The sequence below is a fragment of the Oryctolagus cuniculus genome, chromosome 2 (genome assembly GCF_051225735.1).
Source record: "Oryctolagus cuniculus isolate XC-2025 breed Fujian yellow rabbit chromosome 2, ASM5122573v1, whole genome shotgun sequence".
Classification (NCBI taxonomy): domain Eukaryota; kingdom Metazoa; phylum Chordata; class Mammalia; order Lagomorpha; family Leporidae; genus Oryctolagus; species Oryctolagus cuniculus.
In genome coordinates this window covers 116537432-116550854 of record NC_142868.1, presented here as the reverse complement: position 1 = coordinate 116550854, position 13423 = coordinate 116537432, and the positions used below count along the sequence as shown (strand labels likewise).

General features: G+C 55.8%; 1 protein-coding gene across 2 annotated transcripts; it reads left to right on the top strand.

Annotated features, from left to right (window-relative positions):
* The first annotated feature begins 813 nt into the window (after positions 1 to 813).
* FAHD2A (fumarylacetoacetate hydrolase domain containing 2A) lies at positions 814 to 13348 on the top strand. 2 transcript variants are annotated; one of them, XM_089326077.1, is made up of 8 exons: positions 814 to 1000; positions 4105 to 4275; positions 6097 to 6313; positions 11316 to 11375; positions 11592 to 11754; positions 12709 to 12817; positions 12921 to 13008; positions 13122 to 13348. In XM_089326077.1, exons 2-8 carry the CDS (start codon positions 4109 to 4111, stop codon positions 13182 to 13184), a joined length of 867 nt encoding a protein of 288 aa, XP_089182203.1. In that variant the 5' UTR covers positions 814 to 1000; positions 4105 to 4108; the 3' UTR covers positions 13185 to 13348. The 2 variants fall into 2 exon arrangements, with proteins under 2 accessions (XP_089182203.1, XP_002709612.1); XM_002709566.6 differs by having other exon boundaries at positions 4003 to 4275.
* The last annotated feature ends 75 nt before the right edge of the window (positions 13349 to 13423 follow it).

Here is a 13423-nt window from a genome sequence, read left to right as displayed (position 1 = left end):
CACCGTGTGCGCCCTGCACCACTCACCCTTGGAGGCAGGGGCAGGGCCGAACCTTTCAAACGCAGGTCTCCCTTATGTTTATTTGTTTGAAGGAGGGGGTGGGGTGAGGTGGGGAAGGCGAAGGCTAGGGATGGAGGGAGGGACGAGGAGAGATTTTTCCATCGTCCCTTTCTTTCCCCAGATGCCTGCACCCGGCAGAAGCCAGCAACCGGCAATGCAAGTCTCCCACCTGGGTGGCAAGGGACCCGACTACTTGAGCCATCACCTGCTGCGTCGGGTGCGGAGCGGGGACCCAAACCCAATCACTCTCCCTCCCGTGCACTTAAGAGCCGAACTCTGTGGGACGGGTAAAGTCCTCAATGATCCGGCCCTTAAATAACGTGGGGGCCTCTTGCCCAGGCCCCTCCTCTGTCTTCACACGTCAGAGGCCTGGCGAGCTGTGCTGCACCTGCTTCGAGGCTCACTGCCTGCGCCATCTAGGGTCAGTGATAGGTCACGGCCAGAAGACGAGAACACTCGCGTTTGTCAATCAGCGCGCTACGACCTGGTCTCTTCCACCTCTTGCCTGGCCCAGAAGCAGGGCCAGGACTGGGGGCGGTCAGCGAGGCGTCCGGGACACTCCATTTCGGACGCGCTCGTGCTAGGGTATGGGTTAGTCCAGGGCGCCCAGGCGCTGGCGTCAGGACCGGAGGCCGGAAGGAACGTCCAGGAAGACCCGCCCATGAGCGCTGGGCCCGCCCTCGGGATTGGCCTTCCGGGGCCGAAAGAGGCGCCCTATTGGCCCTGGCTCCGTGACGTCAACGGGGCGCGCCCGGGATCCCCAGCGTGATTCTCGGGACGCCACGCCACTCAGCTGTCAGTGTAGTGCCGCGGCTGGCGGGGTCGCTGGCGCCAGCGGTGACTTGTGCTGGTGCCCAGGCGCCCTTCGCCCTTCACCTCCTGCCCGTGAGCCTTAGCCCTACGGCGCAGGGCGCCTGGCAGCATCGCCGGCCGAGGCCAGGTAGACTGGGTCTGGGCTAGGCTGGGAGGGTGTCCGCCGCCCGGGTCTCGCGCAGAGGGCGGGACTGGACCTGGGTCCCCGAGCTGCTTACGAAGCCATGGACAGGGTGGCGCGGTCCCCCTGACTGCAGGAGACGAATCAAGACACGGATGAAGACGGAGGGGCCGACCTAGGTTTCATACGTGGTGGGCGTGGGCCCCACGTGCAACCCCGCTCCGCAGAATGAAGTTTGTTGTGTTCCCACCTCGTGCCGCCGCCCCTTTCGCAGCGTTGGGTGGGTCTCCGGCTGCTCTGCCTGGCGGTTACTGCGGAAGCACAGGGACCACTTTCCGACTGGGGCCTGGGCAGGGGACTGCACCTCTCAGCCCCAGGAGAGCTCTACTTGAGGGGCGTGGCTGTAGTGGTGGACGGATCTGCAGGTGCCTGTCACGGGAGAACTGCGCGGGCCCGGTCGCCAGCTGGCGGTGTTTTCTCAGGCGTGGCTTTTGGTAGTTAGGGGCCTTGGAGGAACTCCTGGTGGAGGTCCTTCCTTCTCCGATAGGCTCTGGGTTAAAGTGCCCCGGGGGAGGGGAGGGGAGTGAGGGGTTGTAGCTGGGTTGTCTTCCAAGGATTTCAATGTCACTTGGACTTGGATTCAAATCCCAGCTCTTTCTCCTTCTAGCCCAATGACCCTGAGACCCTTGGGCAAATCCCTTTAACCGCTCTAAGCTTTACTTTTTCGTCTGTAAGGACGGGCTAACAGCCCCTTTCCACCACAGCTGTCAAGAGAATTAAATGAGACGTTGTGGGTGATAGCTGGCATGCAGTGGGGACAGGACTCCTAGCGCAGCACATGGCGAGCCTGAACACAGGCCCTTTGGTTAGAGCCGCCCTCTGACCATAGCACAGTTGGTAATTGTGGAAGACAGCGGAGCCGGGGGCTTGAAGCCCCTGGTTTCCTGGTTGGACTTTGAGGGCCAGTGCAGTGGTGACCTGAGACTAACGAATTTTTAACTGAACAGGTTACTTCATCTGGGTGAAGACCAGGAGTCCAGGGAGGGCTCTGTTAAGACAGGTACCTCGCTCACCGGTGCTACGGCTCACTAGGCTAATCCTCCACCTAGCAGCGCCGGCACACCGGGTTCTAGTCCCGGTCAGGGTGCCGGATTCTGTCCCGGTTGCCCCTCTTCCAGGCCAGCTCTCTGCTGTGGCCAGGGAGTGCAGTGGAGGATGGCCCAGGTGCTTGGGCCCTGCACCCCATGGGAGACCAGGAAAAGCACCTGGCTCCTGCCATTGGTTCAGCACAGTGCGCCGGCTGCAGTGTCCTGGCCGTGGCGGCCATTGGAGGGTGAACCAACGGCAAAGGAAGACCTTTCTCTCTGTCTCTCTCTCACTGTCCACTCTGCCTGTAAAAAAAAAAAAAAAAAAAAAAAGACAGGTACCTCACATACTTGTGGCATAAAGGGCTGTGTTTTTTGTTTTTTTTTTTTTTTTTAAGATGTATTTATTTGAGTTGCAGTTACAGACAGAGACAGGGAGAGACAGAGAGAGGTCTGGTTTACTCCCCACATAGCCACAACAGCCGGAGCTGCGCCAATCTGAAGCCAGGAGCCTGGAGATTCTTCCTGGTCTCCCACGCGGGTGCAGGGGCCCAAGGACTTGGGCCATCTTCCACTGCTTTCCCAGGCCACAGCAGCTGAGACAGGAACCAGCACCTCAGGCAGAAGGTTAGCCTACTACACCACAGTGCTGACCCATAAAGGGGTATTTTTGAAAGCAAAGAACCATCCAGAGGAAAGTCTCCGTGGTGCAGAGGGGAGGCCAGACTTAGATTAAGAACAGAACATGACAGTGGGGCTTGTCAGTAGGACCTGAACTCTTTCCAGGTGGTTCAAGGAGGGAAGGCATGACCATGCCTCCCAAGGTTGACAGTCACCAGGCTTTCCCATGGTGAGGAGCCAAGTCCTGGCTTCTCTCAGTTGCTCACTCAGCAGAGAGTGGAGAGAGAGCTTTCTGGGCACCAGGCACTGTGGGTTCAGCAGCCCTGGCCCCCGCGCTGGGGGAGGCAGCTCGGTGGTCCTCGTCAGGCCCCGCTGCTTGTGTGCAGACTCTCGCCTCGGGCAGCCTGTGCTCCAGCAGCGGAGACAAGTCACTGAGAGGAAGAGGGGCAGGCGCAGAGCTGTTCCAGGAGGCCTGGGCAGCCTGATAGAGGCTCTTGCTTGAGGGTGGCAGCAGTGGGAAGCATTTTAAGTAACAAGGTAATACAGTCAGGGTTGGCGCTGTGGCGCAGCAGGTTAAAGCCCTGGCCTGAAGCACCAGCATCCTATATGGGTGCTGGTTCTAGTCCCGGCTGCTCCACTTCCGACCCAGCTCTCTGCTATGGCCTGGGATAGCAGTAGAACATGGCCCAAGTCCTTGGGCCTCTGCACCCATGTGGGAGACCCAGAAGAAGCTCCTGGCTTCGGATTGGCACAGCTCCAGCCGTTGCAGCCATCTGGGGAGTGAACCAGCGGATAGAAGACCTCTCTCTCTGTCTCTACCTCTCTCTGTAACTCTTTCAAATAAATAATAAATAAATAATGTAACACAATCAAGTTAGCATTTGACAATGGCTGGGCAGGTAGGAAGCCAGTTTCAGCAGTGGCCACTTGCCCGTGCTGGGCTGCCACCCTGACAACTCCTGCTGCCCGTGTGTGCTCAGCTCAGCCCGCATCATGTCCTCAACCTCACAGCACCAGATAAAAGGCAGACCCCTGGTCACTTCCACGGCACTGGTCCCAGTACTACAGCTCATGTCAGCTGTTCGCGCAGGATGGCAGGGCTGAGTCTGTCGGCCTGGTTTCCCCAGGGCCTGCTATGTGCCAGGCACAGCGTGAACTTTCCAGAAACACTGGCATTCCCGGGACTGGCGTGGTGTGTATGGCATGACATGGTTGCTGGCAGGGTGAGATGATTCTGAATCGCGGTGGGGCGAGGGGACGGGGCTGCGGCTGAGGAGCTTCCGGGACCTCTCTGTCCTCCAGGTCCTGCTCTTTCCCTGCGGAGGGGCTGATGCTGGCATCTGCTGGGAGGAGGCTGCTCAGGGCTCTGCTGCAGGCTCACAAGCGGCCCCTGCAACCCTCCAGAGACATGAGACTGGTGCAGTTCCAGGCCCCTCACCTGGCAGGGCCTCGCCTAGGCCTGGAGTCAGAGAGTGGGGGGGGAGTCATCGACCTCAACGCCTTTGACCCCACGCTCCCCAAGACCATGATGCAGTTCCTGGAGCAGGGAGAGGCCACCCTGTCGGTGGCAAGAAGGTAAGGCAGCTGGCAGTGTCGCCCTGGAGCCCCTGCCCTGGGAAACAGCCAGCAGGGGAACTTTTCACCTTTCCTTTCTTACCTGTTCTCATTAGGAGGCCCTGAGAGGGTGGGCAGCTCTCCAAGGCCCCCTCTGGGTAGCGGAGCCAGCCTCTACTTTGTCCTCGCGCTGCTTTCCCCATGGGATTAAGCCCCCGCCTGTCTGCAGGGTCCGGGGCCAGGGGACTTGCGAGGCAGCTTGGGAAGCCGAAGAATGCTTTGGACGCTTGGCTCCTTTGAGGAGAGAGGACTTCAGCAGCAATCTCTCAGGACAGCTGCCAAGTTTGGGCTGGATTGGGTGGGGCGGCCCCGAAGCCAGGAGCCCTGTGGAATCTGTCCTGGGGGATTGGTGAGCAGTCAGTTCAAACCACTCCACCTTATCGTGTTCAGGAAACAGAAATGTTTGAGAGCACCCAGAGTCCTTGACACCGTGTTCCCAAGGTTGGAAACAACTTCCACGCCCCTCATTAGGGAGTGGGTTGTAGTGACATGAGCAGTAACCAGAGCTGTGGAGGGAAAATAGTGGCTGCTCTCTATGGAGAGATCGCTGGAAGATACTAAGGTAGAAAAAAGAAAGGCCGGCACCGCGGCTCACTAGGCTAATCCTCTGCCTGCGGTGCCGGTACTCTGGGTTCTAATCCTGGTTGGGGCACTGGTTCTGTCCTGGTTGTTCCTCTTCCAGTCCAGCTCTCTGCTGTGGCCCGGGAGGGCAGTGGAGGATGGCCCAAGTGCTTGGGCCCTGCACCTGCATGGGAGACCAGGAAGAAGCACCTGGCTCCTGGCTTCGGATCAGCACAGCGCGCTGGCCGTAGCAGCCATTTGGGGGGTGAACCAACAGAATGAAGACCTTTCTCTCTGTCTCTCACTGTCAAACTTTGCCTGTCAAAAAAAAAAAAGAAAGAAAAAGGAAAGAAAAGAAGGGTGTATGGGAGCCTGGGGTGCCATCGTGTGCATATAAAAGTGTGGTGGGGGGAGCTTTGAGGAGCTATACAGATGGTGGTCTCCAGGGAGGGGGACAGGGTGACCAGAGGGATGGCAGGCCGCTTTTGAATCCTCTTACCTGGACCTGAATTACCCAGTGGGGGGCGAGAATTAACACTGGGTAAAAGAGCGAATAGTGCTTCATGGCCAAGGGCAGTAGCGGGGCTCGATTTTCATACTGACCCTGCTGGACTGATCTGGAACGGGGGAGGGGGAATCATTTGCTGCGGCCCTGCCAAAGCAACCACAGTTGGGACTGGGGATTCAGTGAATCTGTCACAGGCTCCTCATTGAGTTGGTGACTTTGTGTGGCCCATGAATGATATAAATCTCCAAAGGGCACCTTTGAAAGCAGGTTCCTCACTCTGTTTGACAAAGCAAACCCGGGGCGGGTGCTTGGCACAGCAGTGAGATGCTGTTGCGAATGCCCACATCCCATATAGGAGTGCCAAGTTCAGGGGCAGCCTCCTCTGCTTCTGATCCAGCTGCCTGCCAATGTGCTCCCAGGGAGGAAGCAGATGCTCACTGAAGTACTCGCACCCCTGCCACCCAGGTGGGAAACCTGGATTAAGTTCCTGGCTCCTGGCTTCAGCCTGGCCCAGCCCTGGCTGTTGTGGGCATTTGAGGAATGAACCAGCAGACGGACTCTCTCTGTCTCTGCCTTTCAAATAAGATGAAGATAAATTGAAAGTTAGAAAATGTAAAAAGCAAACATTGTAGCTGCTGCAGGATTTCCGCAGTGTGCCCCAGGATGGCCAGCCTGCTCCCAACCAGCCCCTCTCCCCTGATTGCTCTCTGCAGAGCCCTGGCTGCCCAGCTGCCAGTCCTGCCGCGGTCAGAGGTGACCTTCCTGGCCCCCGTCACAAGGCCAGACAAAGTGGTGTGCGTGGGCTTGAATTACGTGGATCACTGCAAAGAGCAGAACGTGCCCGTGCCCAAGGAGCCCATCATCTTCAGCAAGTTCGGCAGCTCCATCGTGGGGCCCTACGATGAGGTCGTGCTCCCGCCCGAGAGCCAGGTGGGTGCCTGCCCGCTGCAGCCCCCGCAGGGCGCCCAGAGCCTGGCCTTCAGGCTGCAGGAGACCCCATCACAGGGAGTAGAGACTGCAGGGGCTCACACACTAATAGCAGTGGCCTCAGAAAAAAAGCAATCCCATCTTTCCCTGATTACAAAAGTTACGGACCTTCTGTAGAAAATCAATGACAAGGCCGCCGCCACGGCTCACTAGGCTAATCCTCTGCCTGCGGTGCCGGCACCCTGGGTTCTAGTCCCAGTCGGGGCACCGGATTCTGTCCTGGTTGCTCCTCTTCCAGTCCAGCTCTCTGCTGTGGCCCGGGAAGGCAGTGGAGGATGGCCCAAGTGCTTGGGCTCTGGACCCGCATGGGAGACCAGGAGGAAGCACCTGGCTCCTGGCTTTGGATCGGCACAGCGTGCCAGCCGGCCGTAGCAGCCATTTGCGGGGTGATCCAACGGAAGGAAGACCTTTCTCCTTTCTCTCTGTCTCTTTCTTTCACTGTCTAACTCTGCCTATCAAAAAAAAAGAGAGAGAGAAAATCAATGATGACGACCAATCAACAGGAAAGTGCACAGCCACCCATGTTCGTACTGCCTGGGGTTTGTAGTATTAGTATTTGCTGCATAACTTCCCAGTGTTTTTTATCCCAGTGTTTTTTATCCCAGTGTTTTTTATTCCGTGTGTATTTATACTCCTCCTGCACCAGCATTTTACTTAAGACTCCATCAGAGCATTTTTCACACTACTGAGCAATTTTCCTGCCGGATTTTAGATTGCCTAGGAATTGCTGTTGTACCGACAGCTGTAACTTCCTCAGGAGTTCCCTGGTGCTGGACTAAAGTTGTTTCCAGTTTTGGCTTTTATAAATATTGTTGCAATGACCAGGCTTGCCTAGAAAAGACTTTGTACATCCATTAATACTTAATTATTTCCTTTGGATAAGCTCCTAGAATTTGAATGTGTCAAAGTACAGGCAGCATTTTAAAACGCTTGAGAAATTCTGCCCAACTGACCGTCAGAGAAGTTGTAAAAACAGTTTCACAGGCCGGTGCCACGGCTCACTAGGCTAATCCTCCGCCTGCAGTGCCGGCACCCTGGGTTCTAGTCCTGGTCGGGGTGCCAGATTCTGTCCTGGTTGCCCCTCTTCCAGTCCAGCTCTCTGCTGTGGCCAGGGAGTGCAGTGGAGGATGGCCCAAGTGCTTGGGCCCTGCACCCACATGGGAGACCAGGAGAAGCACCTGGCTCCTGGCTTCGGATTAGAGCGGTGCACTGGCCACAGCGCACCAGCTGCAGCAGCCATTGGAGGGTGATCCAATGGTAAAGGAAGACCTTTCTCTCTGTCTCTCTCTCACTGTCCACTCTGCCTTTCAAAAAAATAAATAAATAACAGTTTCACGCATCCACCAGCAGTGTTTGGGCCATTACTAACACTAGTTAGTTTCCTCTCCTTTTTTTATTTTAGAAATATGTTTTGGAAGGACTGGCATTGTGGTGCAGTGGATTAAGCTGCTCCTTCCAACGCCAGCATCCTGTATCAGCACTGGTTTGAGTCCTGGCTGCGCCACTTCCCATCCAGCTTCCAGCTGATGCACCTGGGAAGGCAGCAGAGGATGGCCCAAGTGCTGGGGCCCTGTTGCCCATGTGGGAAACCAGGATGGAGTTCTTGGCTCCTGGCTTCAGTCTGGCCCAGCCCTGGCTATTGCAGCCACTGGGGGATTGAGCCAACAATGGACAGTCTCTCTCTGTGTCTCTCCCTCTCTGTCACTCTGCTTTTCAAATAAATAAATCTTTAAAAACAAAGGAGTTTGGGGGATGTTTTGGAAATTATAGTAAAGTTGAAAACAAAGGTATAATGAACACTCAGACTCTTCACCTGGTTTATCTTGCCATATTTTTTCTGTCTCTCCTCTCCCTCCTTCCTCATCTGAACGTATATATTTTTGTTTTTTTTGTTTTGTTTTGTTTTGTTTTGTTTTTTTTTTTTTTTTTTGACAGGCAGAGTGGACAGTGAGAGAGAGAGACAGAGGGAGAAAGGTCTTCCTTTGCCGCTGGTTCACCCTCCAATGGCCGCCGCTGCAGCCGGCGCACCGCGCTGATCCTGGCAGGAGCCAGGAGCCAGGTGCTTTTCCTGGTCTCCCATGGGGTGCAGGGCCCAAGCACCTGGGCCATCCTCCACTGCACTCCCTGGCCATAGCAGAGAGCTGGCCTGGAAGAGGGGCAACCGGGACAGAATCCGGCGCCCCAACCGGGACTAGAACCCGGTGTGCCGGCGCCGCAAGGTGGAGGATTAGCCTATTGAGCCACGGCGCCGGCTTGAACGTATATATTTTTGGAGTGAGAACCTTTGAAAGTTGCAGATACTAAAACAATTCACTCATAAAAAACTTAAGCATGCATCTCCTAATAGGGACAGTGGCCTGCATGACCATACCATGGTTACCACTAATAAAATGAACGTGAATAATATCTAATCCATAGTCCAGCTGGCCCCATTCCCAACCGGGAATGCTCAGAGTTGACCGAAGGTGACTCTGAATTTGGTTGCTTTTTTTTGGGGTTGATCTAGGATTAATCAAGGCCGCACACATTTTGGTTATGTCTCTTGAGAGGTTTTGATCAGGGCTCCACTGACTTTTTCTTAAAAGGCCAGTTAATAATAAATGTTGGGCCTTGAATGCAGTGTGGACTGTGTTATGGCAGTATAGCTCTGCTGTCGTGGTGTCGTGACACATGAGTGAGCACGGCGGTGGTGCGGGAAGACCTGATTTATTTGCACAAACAGGCATGCAGGTGCAGGTGTTGGGCAGTTCCCAAGCCCCACATCAGACTTCCGGGTTGGGTTCCCAGCTCCGGCTCCTGGTTCCAGCTAATGTGGACCCCAAGAAGCAGCAGTGATGGCCCAGGTGCTGTCCCTGTGACCCACGCGAGAAACCTGGACTGAGTCCCTGATGCCGGCACCCGCAGGCCCAGCCCCAGCCTGTGCGGGCATTTGGAGCGTAAACCAGTGGATAGGACTGACCTCTCTCTCTGCCCCTGGGATAAACAAACAGAAACGCAGCCCCTAAGCTGGCCATGGTTTGCCCTCCACTCTCGGTAGGTCTGCCCACCCTTGTCTGTCGTGACGCTGACCTTGGGAAGACCCCAGCCGGGCTCCCTGCCCACACGTCCCGCACTCTGGATTTGCCTTGTGTCCTCACGATGAGGTTCAGGTTACGCACTTTGGTCTGGAGTTTCCCACAGACGGTGCTGTGTGCTCCCGTGAGGAGGCTCACGTCTGCTGGCCCTAAAGTTTAGCCGGTTGGTGTAGTTGATGCCACTAGATCTCCCGATTGTGAAGGTGTGCTCTCATCCTTGTAACTAGTAAGTGGGCCATGGTGTGAGCTGGGGACTCTGTCTTACTGCCTCTCAGCTTCTCATCCCCCCTAACTTATTGCACTGCGGGGTGGGGACACATGGCTTTTCTATTGGGCCTTATACTTTCATCACTGGCATTCTGTGAAGAAACGCTGTCTCCCTTCCTTTGTTTACTGCACACCTTTGGTATCCTGAAATTTCTGATTTTTATTTTTATTCATCATTTACCTGTAATTTATCATTTACCTGTAATTTACCTGTAATTCATCATTTACCTTTTTTAAAAATTACTTGATTATTTGAAAGACAGAAGGTCAGAGATCCTCCAGCCTCTGATTCACTCCTAAAACACTGTGGTGGTTGGGGCTGGGACAAGCTAAAACCAGGAGGCCGAAATTCAGTCGAGTTCTCCTCACACTGGATGACAGGGACTCAAGTACTTGGCCTGTCACCTGCTCCCTCCTAGGGTCTGCATTAGCAGGAAGCTGGGTCAGCAACAGAGCCAGGAATCAAAGGCAGGCACTCCAGTGTGAGACGCAGGTGTGTTGCACAGCACTGCAAAGTCCACTCCCATCTCCGTGCGCTCTGACCTCAGCTTGGCCAGTTGTGGGGGGAGGGGAGTTTCCCATTGGTTCCCGGCCCCATCACTTGAGTACCTCCTTGCTTTCTAGCCAGGACACGCCAGGCTTATCTCGTACTCATCTTGACCTGGAATTAACCGCTTCCTGGGATCTTGTTTCTTCTAGTGGGGAGTTGTATTAGAGACCAGCATCCAGGTGTCCATGTTCTTACACCGGTTCTAGTTACTACCGTTAGAAACAGCAGCCAATCTGAAGGGCCTAGTTGCATTTTGCGATGAGGAGAGCGAGCATTTTTTTCATTGTTTGTGGCCATGGGTTATTTCCTCTTTATGCATTGCTTATTAAGTCCTTTGCCCACACTTAACTTCGTGATGCTGAACTGTTATCATTAAAATGAGTTAATGGGTCACAGCACTTGGAGCAGTGCTGGGCACACTGTGGGGCTAACTGTTGGTAGCTGTCATTGCTTGGTATTCAGTCTTTATTGCAGCTATCAAAAGTGACTTTTTCTTTTTTAAAAAAAAAATTGTACTTATTTGAAAGGCAGAGTTACATAGAGAGAAGGAGGGATAGAGAGAGGTCTTCCGTCCGCTGGTTCACTCCCCAAATGGCCTGGACCAGGCTAAAGCCAGAAGCCAGGAGCTTCTTCCGGGTCTCCCATGCTGCAGGGGGAGTGCAGGGGCCCAAGCACTTGGGCCATCCTCCTTGCTTTCCCAGGTGCATTAGCAGGGAGCTGGATTGGAAGTGGAGCAGTCAGGACTCGAACCAGCACCCATATGGGAGATGTCAGTGCCGCAGCCAGCAGCTTAACCCACTATGCCACTACACTGGCCCCAAGAGTTGACTTCTGAACTAAACCTCCCAGACTTGTTGGTCTTGTGGTCAGTGTGGAGCTGTGCCTTCCTCCAGCAGTGCTGCCTGCCACTACCCAGCGCTTAGGGATATACACATCCTGCAGCTGGCCATGAGCTCTGCTTCGTGGCAGGTGTGGAGGCCTGGCCCTGAGGCCTGGTGTGCGGCCTCCGCATGCAGGAATGGCCACTACAGCTCGCTGCTCTCCCACTCAACAGGAGGTGGACTGGGAAGTGGAGCTGGCCGTGATCATTGGGAAGAAAGGCAAACACATCAAGGTGAGGTGGAAGGGATGGGCCCCCAGACCCTGCTCCTGCCTCCTCACAGTGATGCCAGCTGCCCCCGGCCCTGGGAAGTGGTCAGCCCCCGTCTGCCTTGTCCCTTGCTCTCACCCACAACCTTTGGCTGGCTCTGGGGGCTCCTGTGAGATACAGGATTTAGGATCCTTTGTAGGGATTAGTGTCACCTGTGATGTAACCTGTCTGCCCTTACAGGCCACGGATGCTATGGCTTACGTGGCCGGCTTCACCGTGGCTCAAGATGTGAGTGCTCGTGACTGGCAAATGAGACGCAACGGAAAGCAGTGGCTACTGGGAAAAACCTTTGACACCTTCTGCCCCCTGGGCCCTGCCTTGGTGACCAAGGACAGTGTGGCAGGTAGGTCCCTGGTTCTTGCCATTTGTACCTATCCTTGCAGGTACCTGTGTGGGGACAAAGCAGCATTCCAGGCGCTGGAGAGGGAGTCCAGCTACATGCGGAGCCCCTCCCTTCCCATGGCCCTTTTCTTGCTGCTTCTATAGAGGGTGGGTCTCAGCCTCAGTGCTGAGCTCTGCAGCCCCAAGCCCCCTAGGGGACGCAACTGCAGAGGTGGTCAGACTGCATTCATGAAGCCCATTACCAGGGTCAGTGTCACACCGACACGTGGGCCAGCCTTCCCCCAGCTGCCACGTTGGAAGGAAGCAACACTGACCCTTGAGCGTTGGTGTGAGAGGCAGTCTCAGAGCCTGTGCGTTTTCCACAGTAACGGAGAGGTCAGCCCTGTGTGACCAGAACAGCAAGGAGGGGGCCACTGGCCAAGAAGGTATAGCACAGCCACTGATAACTGGCAGGGCCAGAGCCACAGAGACACCCAGTGCACCAGACGCCCAGGGCCTCCCAGCACCTATTCAGTAAGGCAGGCAGTGCTCAGAGCGTGAACGCCGTCACAAGAACACGCAAAGTGCAAGTCCACCAGGACGCTGTCACAGGTGGGCGGGGCCTGCCTACATCAGACACGGGGGCCTCGCTGTCCCTGCTCATGCTGTCGCCCTCGTGCTCTGTGGATGCGGGGTCGTTTTTCTGGCTACAGTTGTTAGCCTCTGCTGTGGACAGCTGTCCATCTTGTAGGGCAAAAACCCTAGCCTTTTTCTCCCCACTTGAGTCTGGACTGCCCTCCTGTCACTCACCCAAGTGACTGTGGCGGAGGATGCAGGGGGCACAAGGGGGCCAGTGTCTGTGGAAGTTCCCAGGTAATGCTGAGCCAAGGGGGCCACAGGTGACGCTCTCACACGTGCAGCTCACACAGCCTCCCTCCGTGTGGCAGAGGGGTGACCCTCCGCGCTTCCGTTTCAGATCCACACAACTTGAAGATCAGCTGCCGAGTCAATGGGGAGGTGGTCCAGAGCAGCAGCACCAGCCAGATGGTGTTTAAGACGGAAGAGCTGATAGCCTGGGTCTCCCAGTGAGTGTGCAGCCTGTGCGGCCAGCCCTGCCCCCACCACACACACACACACACACACACCTGCCGGCTGAGCTGACCCTCTGGTCCTCTTGCTTTGCCCCAGGTTCGTCACTCTTTATCCAGGAGACGTCATCCTGACCGGGACCCCCCCAGGTGTTGGTGTGTTCAGGAAGCCTCCCGTCTTTCTCAAGGTGGGTTTGCTCAAGATGGGAGGAAAGGGAGCAAGGAAGGGACCCAGCAGGCCTGTGTGTGTACATGCGCGAGTCTGGACCAAGGCTGAAACTTGGGGCCCACTCTGTTACAGAAGGGAGACGAAGTCCGGTGTGAGATTGAAGGACTTGGCGTCATTGTCAACAAGGTGGTGTGATGGGGCGCACAGGACGGGGTTTCCACTGCCACTCAGCACAGCACAGCACCGCACAGCACAGTACCGGGGAAGCCCAGTGCCAGCGTGGGCTCCTGCCAGCTGCCTCAAGGCGCTAGGTGGAAAGGAGGAAGATCGAGCTCTCAATAAATCTGTCCTGCCACGTGGCCGCTGGGTCCATGCTCTGTCTTCTCTCAGGGCTGGTCTGGTGGGGGAGACGGGGAAGGAGGCGCGGCTACCTA